Genomic DNA, 22,186 nt, shown 5'->3' on the forward strand with positions numbered 1-22,186 from the left:
ACACAATGTTGAACGGAGCGTTAACTACTACGAGAGAAAACTAAAAGATTATTATGATAGAAGAAAGAATAGACACTGAAGGGTTCTCAACCCCACTTTGAGAGCTTAAGCATCCACCAACCGTTCACTGTGCTTTAGAAAGAATAAAAGCTGAAGTGAGAATAAAGCTCACTGTTTCACATGTGGCAGCAAGTTTTGAAGTTTTCAAAAGAGTAATGAGTAACAAGTTTCTGCCTTTTTCCATTTGTTTTTATATTTTTCTTAGAAAACTGCCAATGCAAAACATAAATCACACGAAAAAGTCACTTTACCTCTCAAAAAAGTAACTTTTAGTGACAAATTTGAAACAAAAAGTAACTTTTAGTGACCAACTTTTTTTTAAAAAAAGTAAATTTTAGTTTAAAAAAGTGACTCGCTATGAGCCTTGTTCCGCTCAATGAATTTACTTTACAAATATACTTTACAAAAATTAAGCTAGCGCCAAATGCGTTCCTGCATAACACTAGGCTCAGTCTAAAAAATATATAATTCTTACTTCGATCGATCTCTTCATTTCTAAAAACATCTTGACTACACCCTTGTAACGTCTGTACGTTGATACACCACTTGAAGAGCAGGCTCGAAACCAGCCACAGAGCTTTGGGATCCATGAATATGTTAGGAGGGGTCAAGTCATTAAAAATTATCTTATAAATATCTAAATTGTGCATTTTGTATTGAGCTCTGGACTGGATATGAAAAATTTAGGGAGGGCCAGACCCTCCTTAACCCCCTTCTGGTTGCGAGCCTGTTCCAGAGTAGACTTACCAACTGAATCTGGTGTACGCTTATTACTATATTGTCACATTTTTCCTTATTGAGGAGGAATGACCGCTCAAGACGTTGCCAATTTCAGTAATCTGCATCTGTCCATCAATTTCTTTTCTCGGAAACGACCGCGGAGCCCAGGAGGGTAGATATCAGCGGTCTGTTTTGTCAATTGTTTCGATCGAAACACCGCCCGAAACAATGAGGTCATGTGGTTCTCGAAGCCGTACATGAGAACGAGGTCGCTTCGTATTTTGAAGTGAAATAAATAAATAAGAATATTGCCTTCTTTCCTAAACGCTAAACCTTTTTTAACTTGATGTAATAACCTATATGATACTGATTGATACAATTGGATTTGGGGGAGTATACCTTTTCCATCCAGGGGTGTGTGTAAAGAAATTTGGAGGGGTGTTAGGGGGGTGTTGGGGGGGTGTACATTACTCCCTGGCTGCATCCCACTTTAAAAATCGCTTTTAGATGTTCGAGATGCAGACAGGTCCGATCAAGCAGTGGTTTTGCAGTGAAACCGGTCATGCTAGGGTCTCTGCGACAGTATTGGGGGGGGGGGGTTGTAAAGAATGTGGCAACGCGGCATAACCTTAGGCAAAAACAGGTACACAGTATTAAAACCGCAGAAGAATTCGTGAGTATAGTGCAAGTATAAACTCCGGGTATTACTCTCGTTTTGTTGCCTGGAACTGAATTCGACAACTTCCGGAAGAAAGAAAGAAAGAAAGAAAAAGCAAGAATGGGAAAGTATGTGACCGGTAACTGGTATTCAACGAAGTCACCTTTGGCTTTCGGAAAATGGCGAAGTTTTTATGGCAGTCACGGGTCAACATAAACTAACTTCATGCTTCTCTCAAAATCGAGCTTCTGCAATTCAAAGTGTAGATTTAAGAAGTCTGCAAAAAGAAACTTTTGTTACATACATATGTTCAAAGGCGCCGATTTCTCTGTAGATTGAGGGGGGGGGGATTGAGATGCAGAAGGTATATATATATGAGAATTTTAAGACAAATTGCATTCAAATTAGGTCAACTATTGTATATTCATAAATATAATAGGGGGCCCACATCAGCTTTGGGGGCTCCGGTCCCCCCCAGGATCGGCGCCCTTGCATATACTTATAATAATCAGTGGTGCGTAGCAGAATTATGAATAAATCATGAATTACGTACAGTTGAAGTGCTGTTTGTGCTTCCACATGGATTTTCAGCAGGGTACAGGTTTCCAGAAGAGCATAAGAGAAGTGAAAATAAGTGTTTTGTGATTATCGACAATGTGCTACGCAGGAGCGGATCCAGGACGAACTTCTGGGGGGGGGGGGTGAAATACTGCTACTTAGAGCTACTTTTAAGAGATCCAAATTCTGGAATGGGTTTTATTTATATATATAAAATAAGAAAGTTTCTTCTGGGAGGGCGATCGACTCCTTGGATCTAACCTCTGGACGAGTTGTAAGTGTACTACTGGTATTAGCGAAGAAGACACCAAGCAAGCAAATGATTGGTCCATGTGAAAAAAAAATCAGTGAAATTTTGTTTCCGAAGACCATTTTAAGTAAGTGAACTTAAAATTTATGTGTTTCGTAATCGTAATTCCCATCTCAGATTACTTCGTTTTTAAAAAAACGGAGAAGGGGGAGGAATAATTTTACTATTTCAGAGCGCTTTTTTGATCAAAATAATAATAAACTAGTCAGGAAAACCTTTTATTCTTCATTTAATTAATGTGAGCCACAAATATAATCAAATCATTGCATTTTTATTGTTTCCAGTGTTGCTAACTGTGATATCAAAGATAACGAAACTTCGCTAACTTCAAAAGGCTGTAGTTAATTCATGAAGCACTGGTCGAGAATGGTATTTGGTGTGTTTATTATTCATGTAAAGCTAAACCATCTGACAAAATTTCAGAATTTTAAAAGATGGTGTTTTCGAGAAAATGGCGCCCAAAAATGGCGATTTTTGAGAATTTTACAATTTCTCGAATTTTTTGCGACAAAACGGTTGCACACAGAAGCGATACAAAAATTTTTTCGGAAAGCGGGTAACTGGGTCTTACCAACCGTGAAAACAGAATTTTAAAATTCGAACCGGAAGTGCTCGAAAAAAATTCGCAAACTTCGACTTTTCAGATAAATTAACGTTCATTTGTTAATTTATGTACAAAAAGGTACGCATGCGCAAACCGAAGTACAATAAAATATAGTTTATTTATATCCCTATGTACATACCACAACAAGAATTATATCTCTACCTGTCTCCATAGCTGAATGGTGGGGCTCCGAAGTTGATCATTTTCCATGTCTTTTACAATTCATAAATTGTACTCCCCGTCTTTGATGGCCCATTACTTGGCGGGAAATTTTTTTTCGAGAAAACAAAAAAATATGGGTCTCTTAAAAACATGTCTAGTTGCTATAAAAAAAGTTTCAACAATATCTGAGATGGTGATGGTACAATTTTATTTTTTTTTATTTTTATTTTATTTTTTTATTTATTTATTATTTTTTTTTTTGCCTGAGTTGAAATGGAAGGCACCATATTGTAAATTAAAAGTGATTGTTTATAATTGTTTGTTGATTGTGAAAACTCTAGAACATCTAAATTTTCCAAATCTTCTTTACTTTTTCTTCTCTTTTATGTTAAAATTTTAAAATGCAGAATTGTGTACTTTTCGCCAATATTTGGAATTAATGTAGTTTTAACAACATTACGTTGAAAGTTTAGAATAAAAATAAAGATAGATGATTTAATCATGATTATTGTAAACAAATAAGACATATTGAATAAAAGTACTGTCATCTAGGAGTTTGTAATGCCATTACGGAAAGTGGGGCATTACAATTTACCAGTGGAAGCTGAAAATTCTATCAGAGGATAAAATTTTAAATTCAAATCTTCATACCTGCTCACAGCTTGATTTCTGCTTATTTGCGTAACCACGTAGGGTCCATGTAACATTTATTTAATTTCCATAATTTTCTTTCAAACATATTGAACATGTTATATTTCCGTTTCACTACCCTAAAACATAACGCATAATATAAACAACAAAATTGTATCAACAAAATTAAGTTGTTGGAGCACCAACGAAGGTTTAATGATATCATGAGTAAGCACCAACATCAAAATTAACTTTAACAATAATTAAAATCAAACATGAAAATCCAGCATCAAAGAAGATTCTCAATTCCTAATAACCTGTGTCGCGAAATCTTTCTTTTCTCTCTTCTTTTTGTTAAATTCACAATTATGTACCAAATTCCGTGTTCGATTTGACCACGGTACATATCGTGCTTCTGTTTGAAAACTCCTCATTTGTTTTCTTCTCGTAGTTTTACGATGACCTTTGATCTTTTTTCTGCCGTGTGTCTTCCTTCCTCGAACTTCCGCATTTTCATTCCTACCACAGTTCTCTTCCTCACTGCTTTCCAGTTGTTTCAAGCTCTGTCCTCTGAAATGTCTTCCGTTGGACAGTTTCACATATTTCTTTCTTTTTCTCTTCCAGACAGAAAGAGCCACTTCAGTTTTAAATTTGACATGGATGCTGTGATATCGCTTTTTCCGCACATCATAAAATGTTCCTACTCTATATTGGCTCTTCAATCTGACAAGTGTCCATTTCTTTCTTTTCTTGTTTACAGAGTTGCCTAGCTGTTTTCAGGAGCGTCGATGGCAATCACATCGTTCTTCATTACAAATAGAACAATATTCATTTCCCCTATTACATAATTCTGTTTGTATATTTCGTAGCTGTGAAATTTTCGGTTTCTTTCTTACTTCCTCATGTTCCTGTACAACGATCTTATTCGCTTCGCCATAATATTTCTTGTCCGTGACTGAAAATTTTACTTCTTCCGGTCTCACTTTATGGGTAGAGAATTCACCTTCTTGATTTCCTTTCTCTTTCAAACTTCCATTTGCTGCTAATCGGCTTCCTTGTGATATTTCTTCAGAAGCTATGATTTTATATTCTACCTAGTAACACTTTCACATTTTTTGATATTCAGCAACTTTATCCTTTTGACTTTCTTTATCTTCGGAAGATTCCTTATTTCCATTAAATAATAAGCCTTTCAAATTCTTCTTTCATCTCTTTATTGAAATCCTGAGCCTCTTTTCTCACTTCCTCAGTCGAAGTTCGCACATCTTGTCGTATTTGGCAAAGTTCTCTCAATATTTTATCGAACATATCATCTACAGTATCTTTCTGTCTCGAGTCACCAAGTACGTCCACACAATTATCATCCTGTCCACACAATTATCATCTATATTTTCTCGTCACAGTCTGGGTTCTGGCTTCGCCCCCCCCCCCCTTAGTTTTTACCTTCTAGATCCGGCACTTCGAGCCTCTCATATATTTTATAATTATGAATGGAAATAACTGGAACATAATAAGTCAACAAAACTAAGATGCATAATTTACTGGAAAGCATTAAAGTAATGTTGATAAAATGTTCCATACAGAAACACACATGAGGCTGCGGTTATTTAGCTTGTTCTGCTAGTAGATTGATGTTCACCTTTCAAATTATTTTCGTAAATATAATTTCGTACCACGTGAATTTAATTTACTATAGCAGTATGAGTATAAACAATATACTTACTTTCATGTTTAGGACAGTCTGAGAGAAGAACACAAGTATTTTCTGTTGTTGAGTGCGCATAACCAGTTTTACAGATGCAAGATGGCGCTGGTGTTTCTTTACATCGACTTGGAGGATCGTTAGAGCACGAAACTTGGCATGTTCCAAAATAGGAAAATTCTTCATGGTTTTTGCATTCTATTAAAAACAAATTACAATAGCATTACAGTATATTCTTAGGCATCACTCAGCAGCATAAAATATATAATTGGTTTCATTGCACGGTGCTGCTGGTGACTTACGAATAAGAACTTTAATTGACATGGAAAAAGAAGGAAGATATACCTAAGTAGTTAACATTAATTGAATAAAATATGGTAAATGAGTATAACGCTAGAAATATCAAGATTTAGTCCATTATTTTTAAACGATTTGCTCCGGCATGTTAGGACACTGAAATAATTATAGGAAGGTGTATTATTTGGCATATATCTTTCCAAACGGTAACAATAACTACTTTTTGTTATTTGATAGCCAAACAGTTTTTAAGTTTCTCACGTAAAGCATGCATTATGATTTAAAAATAAAGAAGTATCTTACACATTTTAATTGATGTGCTCTCAAATTATACAGACTACCTAAAACTGAAAAGGTTTAAGAATGTTTTTATAAAGCATTAATACAGATCAGTAAAGGTATTATAAAATCTGACCACAATTTTTTCATATCATATTACCAGTTATTTCTACCGAGTTTAAATGAATATTTATCTTCCGCTTTCTCACTCTTATCAGTGATTGGCGTTTCATTTCATAAACGATGTTAGTTTTTCTCTATTATTATTTATTTTGTTGTAATTCTAACGTGTGTTATTCACAAAGATACTTCAGAAGTAGGAAATATTTAACGGTCACTTTTACAGTCACTCGATTCATTAAAAATATTTTATTTTAATATGGTGTGATAAGAATAAATTAGTCCTGAATGTGTCCAAATGTAAATCTGTATCTTTCACGACGAAAGAAAATCCAATTAACTTCATCTATACAATAAGTGGCACCTCCTTGTCTACCCCAAACACTGTCAAAGATCTAAAAGTTATATTTAATAACAAATTAACCTTTGTTCATCACATTGACGCATTAACGAGTTGTACATATGGAAATCTGTGTTTAATTTACAGGGTAGGACAGGATTTCTACAAAGAATCAACATTTATAACGTTATATATTTCGTACTTAAGGTCAAAATTAGAATACTGTTATACTGTTTGGACACCAAATTTCACTAAATAGTCTGATGCAATAGAAAATACAAAGTTTAAATTCTTAAAAATGCTTGCGCAAAAGAAAACCGGTTTTTATTCATGTCCCCTATGAAGACCAAGTATCGAATTTTAATTTTCAAACATTAGGAAAAAGGAGATGGGTTTTTGATTTGTTGTTCTTACATAAATTATTAAACGGTAAAATTGATTGTCCAGAATTAGTTTCAGAAATATTATTAGATGTTCCAAGTGATAAGACTAGAACAGCAAACACTGGAACATTCTAATGTAGAAAAGCAAGAACTAACATATTACATAAGTCTCCTCTGTGGAGAATGTGTGCTTCATATAATGAAATGATTAGATTTCATGTAGTAGATGTATTTAGTATGTTTAAATTTTTTTTAAAAAAATTAAACATTTAAAACATTTTAAAAAATTGTCAGGCAGTAATTTTTGCATAATTAAACGATGTATATTTATGTATGTATAATAGTGTATGTTAGAAAATTATGGATACGACTGGGCATTAAGCCTGTTGTGTTGTCCTTATGAAATAAATAAATAAAATAAATATTTTTACTTTTCAACTATAAAGTGATGTGTCAAATTTTGTCAATTTCACTCGCATCATCACCATTAATTAATAAATAAATATTCTTTTTCTTTTTCAATAAGATACTAGTTTATTACAGGCCCGTACCCAGGGGGTCTAGGGGGGCCGGGCCCCACCTAAATTTTTGCTGGCCCCCTAAAATTTTCACGGTAGGCTTACAAATGAACTATAATATGGTAATGAACTATAATATGGTAATGAACTATAATATGGTGGATCGGGCCCCCCTAACTTCAGCCCCCCTACATTTTTGGGCTGGATACGGGCCTGGTTTATTAATCATAGTTATATAGATTGTAAAATTGTGAGAGATGGCTGAGTATTCACGTCACCTTAACATGTTCAAAAGTTTTGAAAAAAATAATGAAATCTTTATTTAAAAAAAAATCAGAACAATTGAGTAAATTTCCTTACTACAAGTTACTACAGTGAATATCATCTCCAGAGAATGATTACATATTTACTAACAAATTTGTACGTTACGGCCTAACGACTATTATGGGAAAAAGAATAAAAAAAATAGATGTCAAAAATATAAGACATATCTAACTAATAGGGATGGGCTACATCAAACATAACTGTACTTCATAGATCCTCATTATATATATATAGCATACAACAATCCAATTAAATGTGATGATTAATATTCCCTTAGCAATTGCAGAAGTCCAGTGAACATGAAAACTAATCATTTTAGTGTAAGACTAATGGAGCTGATAAACTTGAGTCATTTTACTTTTTCTAAGTTTACATGATAATTAAGGAAAACGAGAATTGGTTAGTTAACCTTTCATTAGTTTTCGTACTTTATAAAATAAACAATTTTATTATGTGACTACGTTGTATTACTGCAATGAAGCCAATATTGGAAAATAACAGAATATAAACTGATACATATATACTGATACGAGAGCAAATAACTATGTTTATAAATATGTTTCTAGAAGCAAAAGAGAATCCAATCATGAATATTATTGTTTTAAGATATCCAACTGGAAATTAAATGTCTTTGCACAACCTATACCTTTGTTTCTTTGAACTATAAAACATAAAGTAATAGTAAGAAGTAGCATGTGGATAACTGTTAGGAGCTTCTGGGTCATTGTTAGCAGTATGCACATCATCATTAGCAGAAGACCCAGAACATATATATACTGCTACACAAAATTTAAGTAACTCGATAGAACGTGAAATAAGTGACGTGTGGGGCCATTAAACACTTGTAGGAGACATACACATACGAAGAGACGCAAGGCAAAGAGCCCGGTATACAGTGGCGGAGCCAAGGGTGGGCCTGGGGGCCAGGCCCCCTTGCTCAAAATCTTGGCCCCCCTAGCGGCCCCCCCCCCCCCACACAGAGTGATACTGCTATAGGTCGACAAACGGTGAGTTAATAGTGGCCGCAAATTAAACTTCTACCGAAACATATCTCGACAACAAAGTTACCAACTGCAGAATATCGTATGTTGCAATAGTCTGCGTTCCGAGCAAAAATCTTCAGGCTCCTTTTTGTTTGAAGTACAGCAAGATCTAATTTATCTAAATCTGTAAGGTGCATGCATTGACCTCAGCATCTGAACGTTCCTTTTAACCTCTGTCCCTTATCTGGATTTCTCCTTTGTTTTCGACAAAGAACAACAACAATAAAACAAAAAAATAAATAAATAAAATTTAAAAAATAAAAAAAAAATAAATAAATAAATAGCAAAATCAGTCTGCATTCTGATTTGCTTCGATGTTGAAAGTCATACTAAAATAAGAGATGCTTACTTACAAATAGCATGCACTGCAGTAAAACTTTACGCTCGTGTTGGACGAAAGAAGTCTTCGTACACTAAGTAATTAATTTCCATCGATTATGGCGACATAGGACAAATGTATAGCATTCATTAAATAATTTGGTATTATTATTATTATTATTATTATTATTATTATTATTATTATTATTATTATTATTATTATTATTATTATTATTATTACCAAATAATATCAAGAGGTCTTGTTTAATATACAGTAAAAGAGAGCAGAAGTTTTTATTATTTCTGTCATTCTCTCTGCTGTTCGTATCCCAACAGTTCGAGAAAATTAAGATACTGAATATTACCAAGACCTACTATTTGCTACTGGTACTGGTTCTCCTTCTCGTCTACCTTCTGGTCTTGTCTCTAGTACGTCTAATTTCCTAACGCTCTTGGCCGTGGCAACTAAGTAGAAACCTGCTGCGATGTTAATAAGCGATACTAGCGATCTCCAAGGAAAACGGAGTCAGCGCTTGGTGGACCTATTCTACTAACTAAAGCCTGGGGAAATGAAGCTAACAAAAATCAGTGATTCTTTATAAATAACTCTTTCAGAAGTATTTTCTTTTAAACTATTTTAACTGTAGCTTAATCCTAAAACTGATACTACTAGAGAAATTCCGAAATTTATCACAGAGCCAGTGCTACAATCTCCTGATTACTAACCATCAGGTAAGATACCGAGATGATACAACTTGGTCGCGGCAGTAATGCTGTTTTGTGTAAAAATGTAGTTACTCCCATGACCAGGTTGTATCATCCTGTTATCTGATGTTTGTGGGACTGGTCTACAGATATTCCATTCAGTAAGTTCAGTCAGTGAATACCAATTTTTATCACAGATGTATATTAATTCTGCGTCAAAATATGCTTTTCTCAGAAAATTAATCATTAAGCATTTCTGAGAAAATTACATTGTAGGAATTATGCAGAACAGTAAATCAGTGGTGACGGATTTTCAACAGGATATACTAATTAATGCCCCTCCTTCAAATCTAATCTCAAAACTTACAATATTAATTTAGCATCGACTACAGGATAGTAGCGTTATTTCAACTACATTTGAATTTATTTTAAGGCTTTAAAACATCCGAGACTCAGAGGATAGAAATTAGGGAAATTAGTCAATAGGGCCACCGAGGAAGAATCTTGGTAATCTCCTCAGTTGAAATATTTATCCACGAGGGATCAATCACACCATCTTCCGAATCCGCTGATGTTCTACCGCTGAGCCTTGGCCATTCGTTGTGGGTGTGAAGTGTTTGTGTATTTGAATTCACGTCAAATTCTAAAAAGTAGTGAAGGTAAACAAACGAAAGGAAGAAAAGGACCACGTATACTTCTTTTGCTGTAAGGAGTCCCGATTTAAATGTCTGTTCTAAGACTGTTTAATATTAGGGAAAGAAAAACATATTTCCTCTTTTTGCTTCAACGAGTTCTCACTTCATCATTTTAATAACGTAAAGCAGGCACGTAACCAGGATTTCACAATGGGAGGGGTCCTTGACGAAAAACTGGTTATCACACCAGGGGTTCGATCATTCTAAAATATTTTATGGTAACATATATTCGTTCGTTTAGCCAGGATTTCGTAATGGAAGGGGGGGGTGCGTGACATGAAATACTGTGGTTACAACACCAGGGGATCGATCAATCTAAACTATTTTACTGACAACATATCCATATTGGTTTGTTAGGACAATAAAATGAGGATATGTTAGTAAGTATTTTAATTAAAAAACTATAAAGAAATCTTGCGTAAAAGAATAGAAAAGAGTATTGAAAAAGACATAGTCTTCCGAGGTCATCCGAACTCGGTTCTTCTCGTCTTCTTCTTATTTCTCTTATCTTAGTTTAACGCCGTTAAGGATAGCAACGAGATCTCTTTCGGGAGTAAAGACATCCTACAAAATGGATTAGTGTTACCGCGAAATTCAAAATGGTTCATATTATTGGTAATTCTGGGCATTGCTTAAGTTCTACCTGAGAGGCGATCTGACCGAGCCGGTTTATCGATCGTCATTTGTAGTCCATAGGGTCACTGGTGCAAATACCGGGGGGATGAGGGGGACATGTTCCCTTCAATCTTGGAACTGGGAGGACTTTTCCCTCCAATATTCCGACTTGAAATCCGTTTTTTGGGGAGAAATGTGATGGTTTGTGAGACATCCGATTGCCACAAAGGAAAGTAAGATGAAATTGATGTCTCCCCCTCCCCAGAATAAGCCTCAAATCTGCCCGCCTCACAATTTTGAAGACAACTCTGCTCCTCTGATCCTCCACAGCATTGTTTTTCAACTTCATAAATATTTTGAACATCCTTAAAAAATTATGAGAACTGTCTTACCCGTCCCTCCCAATGTTGAAGACAGATTTGCGCCGCTGCATAGGGTTAACATGGGGCTAGATGGAATTCGGAATGTTCCTTTACAATAATATCCAATTTCAACTTGATCCCCCCACCCCGTTTCCTCCACACAAAGCTCCTCATAAGAAAGAGTAACCAAACGCTTATTGTAGCTTTATATTTTTGATGCTGATTCACCTCTTTTTCGTTTCTTTCTGTTTCATCTTTCCTTAATACTTTTCATTTCTGGATCCGAAAGGGGGGGGTCCGGACCCCCCGGACCCACCCATTGGCTACGTACCTGCGTAAAGGCACATTTATTACTCAGTTTTAGAGCTCAAGGATAAAAGTAACCAAAAGTAATTGAACTACGGCCAGATCAAAACAAGATCCTGGAACCGGGGCAGTTGCCCGGGCGCCAGCAAACTAATATGTGTGTTTATTGGTGTGGATGTAGATGAAAGGGGTACTAATCTCACCCCTGTCACCAAATGTCTAGTTTCGCCACTGATTAGGCTACCATTTTTGAGAGCATGAAATTTTGACATTTTTCTGAAATATTGAGAATACATGATAATTATTGGCAGTTTACTTTAGAGTGAAACTTAAAGCTTTCAGAGCAAGGCTTATAATTTAAAGTGAGGTGGAACGGCAAATCACTGTTCTGTTAGAGTTCAGTTCCTGTTTCTGTGCAACGTTTGTCTCGTAAGCACTTTTGTCCTCGTACATCACATTTCACTTTATTATTATTATTAATAATACAGTTTATCTACCAACCAAACAACTATTTATATTATTATGCGGTATTAAACCAAATCTGGAACTTGTGATATTTATTTACTTCTATCATTCCATTCGGGAAATAAATGTCATCTATACGAGATGGAATGTTTTCGGGTAAAATTTACTATTACTGCTGCCATGCTGTAACTTTGAGCTTTGTCTTATTTTAAGTAGATGCAGACATGTCGGAAGGTTTGATTCTTGTAGATTTACTAGCTCAAACGCTGTCGAAAATGTGGTCTGGAGAATATGACTGTCAACGAACAACATTCGAACGAATTTATCAAGAATATTTGTGGATATGCATAGAAAATGGTCCTGAAATTCCAGAGCCGGCAACAGATAGGCTATAGGGGTTCCTCGTGGAAACAAATTAGACATTCCCCATCGAAATATCACAAATTCATTTTGGATTAATCTCTTCCTTCATTGGAGGCAGAAAACGAATTTTCTAAAGATAATATACTAAGAGACATTTTTCTGCATATTATTGATAAAGCAATCACTGAGACGGAAAAACGCTTTGGATCATGTAGCAAAATCATTGGATTAATCACCACTCTACATCAAAAAGGTGGAAACTTTCTAAATTACAACATTGTGGAGCATATGGCCCAGTATTATGAAAGTGATCTGGAAATATTTAAATGTAAACTCAAAATCCTCCCAAACACAATTAAGTTGTATGAAGACGAGAGAAAACCAAAGTTGATCCCTTGGTGAATTTCGTTGATCTTTGCGTCTACAAAAACGCATTCCTAGAAACCAACAAGTTAGATATAATCTGCAATTATAACAGTTTCTAGTGCTACATGTGAAAGGCCATTCTCATGTTTGAAAAGATTAAAGATATATAGGCAATTCAATGACTGATGATAGGTTGAAAAACTTAGGATTACTTTATATTGAAGAAAATTGCTAAATCGTTAGATCTTGAAGAAGTTGTTGATAAGTTTGCTGCTGCCCACAAGAATAGAAAGATCCTCTTTTAAGTAGAGGCATGAACCTCTAAGTTATTTTCTTGACCTGTAAAAATGTATTTCTCTGCTTCCACTTAAATCTACCAGTCACACATATTTTTAATGCAGCGATTAAATTACTACTTACTTATATTGGAAATCAATTGTATTAATGTATCCTAGTTGTTTGAAGTAGTCCATTCATACATTTTCATCGTAAAAGAGTAAAATCATGAACAACAAAGATGAAAACATTCAACTTGAAAACACACACACACATTATATATATATATATATATATATATATATATATATATATATATATATATATATGAAAAAAATTCATTCATTAGAGATGGCCCCCTCAAATTTTTCTTGGGCCATTCCTTGGCCCCCCCTGAGAAAAATTCTAGTTACGCTACTGCCGGTATAGCGGGTGCGTAGCACCATCGCAACCGTAGTAAACAGATTTTGCTACGAAGCGTACACGACAGCCTAGTTGTATCCGAGGCTACAACCAATGAGTTGGTGGTTCCTATGTGGGATACCAAGCGTAGACCCTTGCAATGGCTGGCAGAGGACATTTGAGTGACGTTGGCAGCGGGCGAATAATTGAGCGATTGGAACTAGGCCAACAAGTGGACGTGGCGCAGGAATTCAATGTGTCAAGGCTGTCCAGTCGCTTCCAAAATAGACATATACCCAGCAGATGTTATGGAAGAGGTTGTCCGAGGAAGACGTCGCGTCGGCCGCCGATGACCGGTTTCTAACAATTGCTAGACGCGTCACGCTCTCAACTTGCAAATGATTCGTTTCAGGCTACGAGACAACATGTTAGTTGTGAAACTGTTCGTCGTCGGCTCAATGCAGCCAGACTGTATGCCAGGAGGCCTATGTTGTGTGTGCCATTGAAACGGTAGCACAAACGTGGGCGTTACACATGGTATCAGAAACATGTTGGATGGGGGAACACCAGTGGGCTCGCGTTATATTTTCCGATGAGTCTCGATACAGCCCGTTGCCTGACTCTGGTCGGGCATTAATGTGCGAAGAGCCAGGAACATGCTATCACCGAAGCTTCATTGCTAAATGGCTGTCCTTTGGCAGTGGTTGCATCATATTGTGGGGTAGGATCATGCTGAATGGGAAAATGGACCTCCATAGTGTGGGACATGGCCATTTGACGGCACAACGGTATCGAAATGAAACTCTCCGTACACATGTGCGCAATTTCGCGGAACATTTTGTCCGGATTTCCTGTTTATGAATGACAATGCCAGCCTACACCATGCACATCTTGTGTCCGAGTATCTTGAGAGTGGATACATTATACGCATTGCATGACCTGCCTACTCGTCGGACTTGAATCCCATCGAGCACGTGTAGGATGCTCTTGAGCGGCGAATAGCGCACCAAAATTCACCACCACACACTCTTCCTGAACTGCGAACAGCTCTTTTCGAGGAGTGGCGCCATCTGCCACAAGACTTGATCAACACTGATTTGCAGCATGGAAATCAGGTTTCGTGCCTGTGTATCTGTTCGTGGTGGTCACACTCCATATTAACTACCAATGTCCTCGCGCAGTCCAGTTTTGTATGTTGAGGTATCAGGGTTCTGAACTTTCTGGCCACCCTGTACATCGTAACTGTATTGTTGTCCTTCATTTGTGTTGCATTGTGCATCTATATCGTATTTCTGTTGGTTATAATTGGTGCAATGATCTTGTCGTTTTATTTTCAGCTATTTCCTTTGAGTTGCTTAAGTTTTGTGGAGCCAGAGGTGCCCACAAAGGGGGGCTATGACGCAAACTTCGTCATTGAGATATTTGGGGGGGTGCGTTATGGACATAGGGGGGTGGGCACCACTGGTGGAGCAGTATGCCACGATAACAAAACTGCCCTGCTAAGCGAAAAGGCCTTATCTCCATTTCACATACTTTCGAGAAAATAAGCAAAACGCGTTTTGGCTTAGGCTGCGCGTTCAAATTTATTGTATTTCAGTAAAACTTTATTAAATATATTTTCACGATCTAAAATTTTTGTGGTAATAGAGTTAAACATTTTTGCTTATGAATTGCCACTTAAGGTCTTTTTGCTTACTTTCAGTTAAAGTTTTGAAGATAAGGTAAACACTCATGACGTCATTACACCCTACCTATTGGTCAAACCACGTCAATTTCACTTTAGATAGATGCAGAATTGTACTACGACCATTCCTATACCAATATCTCGATTTTCGAAAAATGTGGAGTTAAGGTCTTTTCGCTTAGGACGGCAGAAAAGGTATCAATTATTATTGACAACGTACAGTGTAGCCTACTCTTTTTAAGCGCCATAGAGATGAGCTTTTCTCGATTGTTCCCAAAACTAGATATAGGAATTTACGTCAAGTATCTTAGTTTGTTTAAATCGATACTATTTATTGATTAACTTATGTCTAATTTTTGGACAATGTAATAGATAAACAAAAGTTAACAGTTTAGAAAATAATCATGGTTTAGTCTACATTTTCACTAACAGTACTATACGTTGTTCTTTTACTAGTGTCGTAAGACGGTATGCCACAGTATCAGTTTCACGTTAACTCGTGGAATGATTTTTGCACAGCATCAATCTTTCTCGGAAACTACACATGAGAACTTAAACTCACCCATGCAATCTTTTATTCAGATCGATGGGATTTATTCATTGGTACATCTCATCTCTGGACATCTTTTTTTCCTGGAATATCCAGTGGTGTACTGTACGATGTTTTCTTGAATAGGGAATTTTTCATTTTTTTTAAAAAGTCCGAAGCAGTTAAGACTCTTAAGGTCCATTTTACGAGGGCAATCCCCAAAAATGGTCTCCTATATTTTAGATATACAAAGAACCGTTTATTTTCTATAATTGCTACATCAGTTTAAATGTTGAACAAAGCTTTATTTTTCTACATAATCGCCATTTCGGTCGATGCATTTTTGTAGACGCTGTGGCAGTTTTACAATGCCCATGTCATACCAGCTTGCCGCCATGTCCTTCAGGAAGCGTTGAACCTCATCTTTCACCTCATCATCGGAGCAGAACCTCCGTCCAGACAAATGTTCCTTGAACTTAGGGAACAGGTGGTAATCGCTGGGTGCCAAGTCGGGACTGTATGGTGGGTGTGTGATGACGTTCCAACCAAAATTTTGTAGGAGATCGACGGTTTGACGGGCGACGTGAGGACGGGCGTTGTCATGGAGAATGCTTACGCCCTTGCTCAACATCCCTCTTCTCCGGTTCTGAATTACCCTTCTCAGTTTCTTCAGTGTTTCACAGTACCGGTCAGCGTTGACTGTTGTCCCAGCAGGCAGAAAGTCGACCAACATTACCCCCTTCCTGTCCCAAAACACAGTTGCCATGACTTTACCGGCAGATTGTGTTTGCTTGAATTTTCGTGGCTTGGGCGTCACTCGCGCCACTCGTGTGACTGTTGTTTTGTCTCAGGTGTAAAGTGGAATGCCCAGGTTTCGTCACCCGTGACAATAGATTCCAAGAAGTTGTCCTTTTCGTCTCCATAGCGGCGAAGAAATTCGCAGGAAGAATCAACCCGTTGCCGTTTGTGGTCTTCTGTCAGCATACGCGGCACCCATCTTGCACACACTTTCCGATATTGCAACTTTTCCGTTAAAATCCTGTGGATGATGCTTCTGGAAACGTCAGGAACCAAAATGCAGAGAGCATCCAGAGTGATTCTCCGATCTTTACGCATGAGTTCCTCAACTTTCGCGATTGTCTCGTTGGCAATTGATGGCCTCCCGCTCCTTTCCTCGTCATGAATTTCGGTACGACCGACTCTAAACTCTCTACACCACTTGCTAACGTTTTTTACATCCATGCACGACTGTCCATACACTTCCGTCAATTGGCGATGAATGTCAACCGGTTTAACACCTTTTGCGTTAAAAAATCGAATAACTGCGCGAACTTCGCACTTGGCGGTAACTTTCATCGGGAGCTCCATTTCGAATGGCTGCCAAGCCAAGACTGAGCATCCGAACGAAGCGCCTGCGTGCTTATGTGGTAGCGGAGAAGGCACCACCCACAACAGCGTTGCCAACAACCGTATTAAAAGTTTCTCTACGTCCTCCAAAAATAGGAGACCTTTTTTTGGGAGATTGCCCTCGTATAATCATCTAGAAAATATATTTGCTCCTTGGAAGCTAACTATATCATTAATTTCTCTCGTGAATCAAAATATCAAAACGAAATCATATTCTACAACTATAGTTCAGGAATTAGAATAATTGGAGCAAAATACACTGTAAAGCACTTTAATTTCTTATTTTTAGACAAAGTGATAGTCAAGAACGACATACTTGATAGCGCTTTAGAACTTCTTTTTCTTTTCGATTTTCTCGCAAACTACGCACCAAAAGATCTGGCAACTGACCAATTTCTTACCTTCGGGCAAAAGTTCAGGTAAATTGAAATTAAAGTTTAAAAGTTAATCATAGTTTTCGGTCATTTCTAATTAATTTTAACTGTAAATTGTCGTCTTGAAATTGTCTAACCTTAATAGATGAGTTCTGTACAGCATGAATTTTATTTAAGTTAAAAATAACAATTCTCGAATTTATCGAAGAATGATGTATGAGCTTTTACTCTTACATATATAATTGTGTTCAATTGTTATACGTCCTAGCTTTTGGATGTTCTATTTTTTTCTTTAAACGCTAACAATATTTAGAATTTAGATTTAATCATAACTTTAATACTTTATTAAATGCCTTAATTCATAATTGAATTAATCATATGGATAAGTCATTCAATAATTACAAACCTTTTTTGGGGCAATCATACACCGAAATACATGGACCATTTTTATACTCTCTAATATGCCCTTCTTTACATACACACCCACTCATACAAATGAGTGGACAAATTCTAATAACTGAATCATTACATGTTCGTTGGCAGTCATCTGCTCCACAAGTTTGGAATTCTTCGTTTTGTGGACATTCTGCGAAAATAAAAGTCAAAGAAAAATGAGATGAAAATTATTTGTTAAAATTGAATCTGGAATAATTATGTAATTTTTTGGTACATTTCTTGTAAACAACTTCCTTAAGTGAAAAGAATAAAAATTAAAAAGGTCATATTTTATAAGCTAAAATCAATTATTCAGAGTGAACTGAACTAATTGAGTTAATATGAATTTAATTTAATAGTTTTGGAAAGTAGAAACAATGTTTTTTTTATTATTATTATTATTTCCTGCCTTGTTTGAAGGTTGTACAGGACTCGCATTCGTTTTGTATTTGTTTACTAGTGCCGGCAGTTCATATTTTAAAACAATATCGTAGAGATTATTCTCCTTAGCTATACTTCATGGTTTCATGCGAGAACTTCAACATTACGCTCTCTGAGAGTGATGTGCTACTTCTGACCAACTCTTTCGGAGAAGCGAGTGAGTCGTGAAAAGATCCTCAAAACAGTAGTTGCAGTAACCAAAAAATTAGCATCGTAGCTCATGACTATGGACCTAGGTGCAATAATGGACTAACCTACAATAATTTAAAAGTGAGAAAAACCCCAGGGTTAATTTTTTCATTAACCTCAGCAAATTATTTTATAGCTCTTACATTTGACAGTTAGTACAAGGAAACTCTCGAACAATATACTGCATACTAAATTTGTATCAGAAATTGAGATTTATTTTGGAATTTTACTTTTGTATTGTGAACCAAGGTTTGTTAGACCACTATTCAACTCAGATCCAAAACTCTAATGGAGAATATATGATTCTATTGATGAATAGACAGTACAGTAGGAAGTTATACATACTTAATCTGGCAACAGTGGGATCCATGTTACAGTCTTTAGTGAATTTGAACATTCTTACAGTGAATTTAATAATTGCTTACATGTTGTAAGATAAGCAATTGCTGAGAAATGCCAAATAAGCAGATAATAAGATACTAATGAACAGGGCCGGATCTACGGGGGGACAATTCGGGGCATTTGCCCCGGGGCGCAGCTGATTGAGAGCATGTAAGGGGCGCCATTTCGAGGCAAGATTAACGCTGGCAAGTTTGGAAGGCCGTATGGACGATGATGGGATGGTTGGTGGAATGAAGAAAGTGGGAGGAAATTTGAGCTGGAAAATGTTTTGGCAGCATTTTATAAAATTATAACCACTTTCTCTAATTCGGAAGTCAAATGAGTTGCCAAAAACTTCATGAAACCAATCAAAGATCTCAAATTTGTAATTAATTTAGTATTTTGCGATTCAGTTTTGCATGAAATAAATGGAGTTAACAAAGAAAAAAAGAATAAGCAGTGTTTCTTTCAGAAAGATAAGTTCCTTGGGGGCACACTTAGTATTCGGAGGGGCACATATTATTTTCACACGGTACTATTCTATTTATTATTATATTATAGACGTATTATTTTGGTCTCCTCCGGGGGAGCAGTGCCCCCTAGAAACATGTCTGGAAGAAACACTGAGAATAAGGATTTGAGTTTGCAAATGTCTCTTGATTTGTTATCTGATCTTTTCAACACAAGCTTCAGGTTCAGAATTATGGATTTGACAGATGGCTGTTGGAAGCGAAGGTTCCTGTTAATTTGATAGATGTGGAAGGTCAGAGAAAAGTGCATCTTTAAGAAGAAGAGAATGTCAGGAGAGGATGAAGGAAGATTTTTTTACTGAAGAGAATCGCCTTAGACAATCTTTCTCCAGAATTCTTGACCTCTTACGGGAAGAACTCTTTAGTAGAATGGACAGGCTCAAAAAAGTAAGCAAGGACTTCAGCTCCCTTAGAGGAATCCCATTGTGCGAAATGTTTTCGGAGGACCTGAAAAAATCGTGTGCGGATCTCGCTTTGAAATATCAAGACAATTTGATGCTGTAGAATTACGTGTAGAAATTGCGAGTCTTAATGACCAGGCTGTTCTATTCTTGCCGGGCCTCAAGAGGTCCACCCCAAGGAACATACTCGACATGATTACCGAAAATGGCCTTCAAAGCGTCTGTCCAAATGTTTCAGTGACTCTTAGAATTTTTATTGTCCTTTCATGCAGAGTGGCAACTTGTGAAAGAAGTTTCAGCAAACTAAAACTCATTAAAACATACTTACGTTCATCCATGGGACAGGAAAGGCTCTTAGATTTGGCAACATTAGTTAATGAAACAAGGTTGCTCAATCAACATCTTATGAAAAAATTATTGAGGACTTTGTATAAAAGAAAGCCAAAAAACTATTTTTGTGAGCGCATGTTACAAAACGAGAAGGGAATTATATAGAATACCGTTATTAATAGATACTATAAATAAAAGTACTTGTTCTCTCTATTGTTACATATAAATGGATGTGAAATGTGTGTAACTATCTACCTTAAACTTACAGGTGGAAGGTCCACACTAGAGTGAAACCAATATACACATGCGAGGAAAATACAATACAGACACGCGAAAAGCCAATATACATATGAGAAAGGCAGGGGTAAAAGTGGATCTCAAAAGGTAGGGGGACGCATGACGTCACACTGTCCCCCTTGTCTATCTTTACCCATTGTATTTTTTAGAAGGGGGACGCCAGAAATATTTTATGGAAGTGGGAGGACGACGTCCCCCTCGTTCCCCCATACTTTTACCCCCTGAAGAAAAGCCAATATTTACATGAGAAACTCCAATATTGCATGAGAAAAGCCAATATCACTTGTCACAAGTCAATATACATAATTATCTACATACAGATGGAAGGCCCGCACATAAAGTGAAGCCAAGCATACAACTGAAAAACCAATATACACACAGGAAGAATCATAAAGTAAGTCAATGAAGAGTCCTGAGTCAACAGAAGAAGAGGAAGCTACAGGTTATCAAGTTAATGGTCCCTATTTATGGAAAAATGTTTCGAAATATAAAGGTAACCAAGAAAGTTCTGTCGCTTTTTCACTCACCACTTTTGAACATCCATAGGGCTATGTCACCTAAGACGTACCTGGAAGATCAAAAATAGTCCCCATCAGCATCGATGACCTTCTGCCAATGTACTGGAAGCCTATGGCATTCATCGCGGTAGAACTTGGTGAGCCGTAAAGCGAAAAAGGTATCAAGTGTATTTTGCACCTCTACTAGGAATTTGAACTGGCGTCCTCTAAGGTGATTGTTCAAGGAATTGAACAGGTGATAATTAGACGGGCAATGTCCGGGAGCGTAGTGTTTCCATCCAAGGCATAGAATAGTGTCCCGGGTCATCCTAGCCACGGGGGGCTTAGCGTTGTCCTGTAACAGGAGGACCCCCTTGCGATTCAGAAGTGCTGGCTGCAGAGTTTTGAGGTTTTCTTGAACATGGCTCAGCTGACAGTATACAGGTGCACTGATGCTCTGACCAGCTGGTAGCAGTTCCCGATGCACGATGCTGTGTGCAGTCCACCAAATACACAGGACCTTCTGGTGCAGTACTGGTTTCAGCTGTTTTGGAACCGGTTCATGAGATGCTAACCAATGATAACGGCTTCATGGAGCTTCGTACAGGACCCACTTCTCATCACATGTCAACAGTTTGTCCAGAAATGACTCCTTCCTCAGACGAGACAGCAAAAAAACACAGGTGTTGCTCGTCTTGCCTTCTGGCCTGGAGTCAAATCATGTGGGACCCATCGACCCAACTTGTATTGCTTCCCAAGTTGATGGAGGTGGTGCCGAATGGTTTCTCCACTCACACTGAATTGTAGTTCCAGTTCCTTACACGTCTGGTCATTGTTCACCTCAATTGCTGCCTGAAGATTTCATTTTGTACATGTGTTGATCTTCCGGCACATGATGCGTCTTCGAGTGTTTCGTCATCGTCCTTAAACTTGTTAAACCACCGCTGCAATGTCCGCGTGGTCACGACACCCTCACCAAAGGTTTGCCTACCTTCGACCCCAATTTGAACTCGTAAAGTATACACGCCCTTATGACACTATGTGGAGGTCCCATGTTCACTCTGTCCTTACGCAAGTTCACGGTATAACTGAACTGTCACAACCATGTAG

At 37.1% G+C, this 22,186-nt stretch overlaps 1 protein-coding gene across 1 annotated transcript in view; it reads right to left on the minus strand.

Moving 5' to 3' along the window:
- LOC145694183 (zonadhesin-like) overlaps positions 1–22,186 on the minus strand; it is a 115,518-nt gene that overhangs the window by 71,515 nt on the left and 21,817 nt on the right. The window contains exons 2-3 of the mRNA XM_081770297.1: positions 17,982–18,161; positions 5,426–5,602 (exon numbers count right to left, since the gene is read on the minus strand). Of these exons, the coding sequence (XP_081626423.1) occupies positions 5,426–5,602; positions 17,982–18,161 (357 nt within the window). The remainder of the gene's footprint in view (positions 1–5,425; positions 5,603–17,981; positions 18,162–22,186) is intronic.

Source organism: Thermobia domestica, chromosome 9 (genome assembly GCF_964235325.1).
Source record: "Thermobia domestica chromosome 9, izTheDome1.hap1.1, whole genome shotgun sequence".
NCBI lineage: Eukaryota > Metazoa > Arthropoda > Insecta > Zygentoma > Lepismatidae > Thermobia > Thermobia domestica.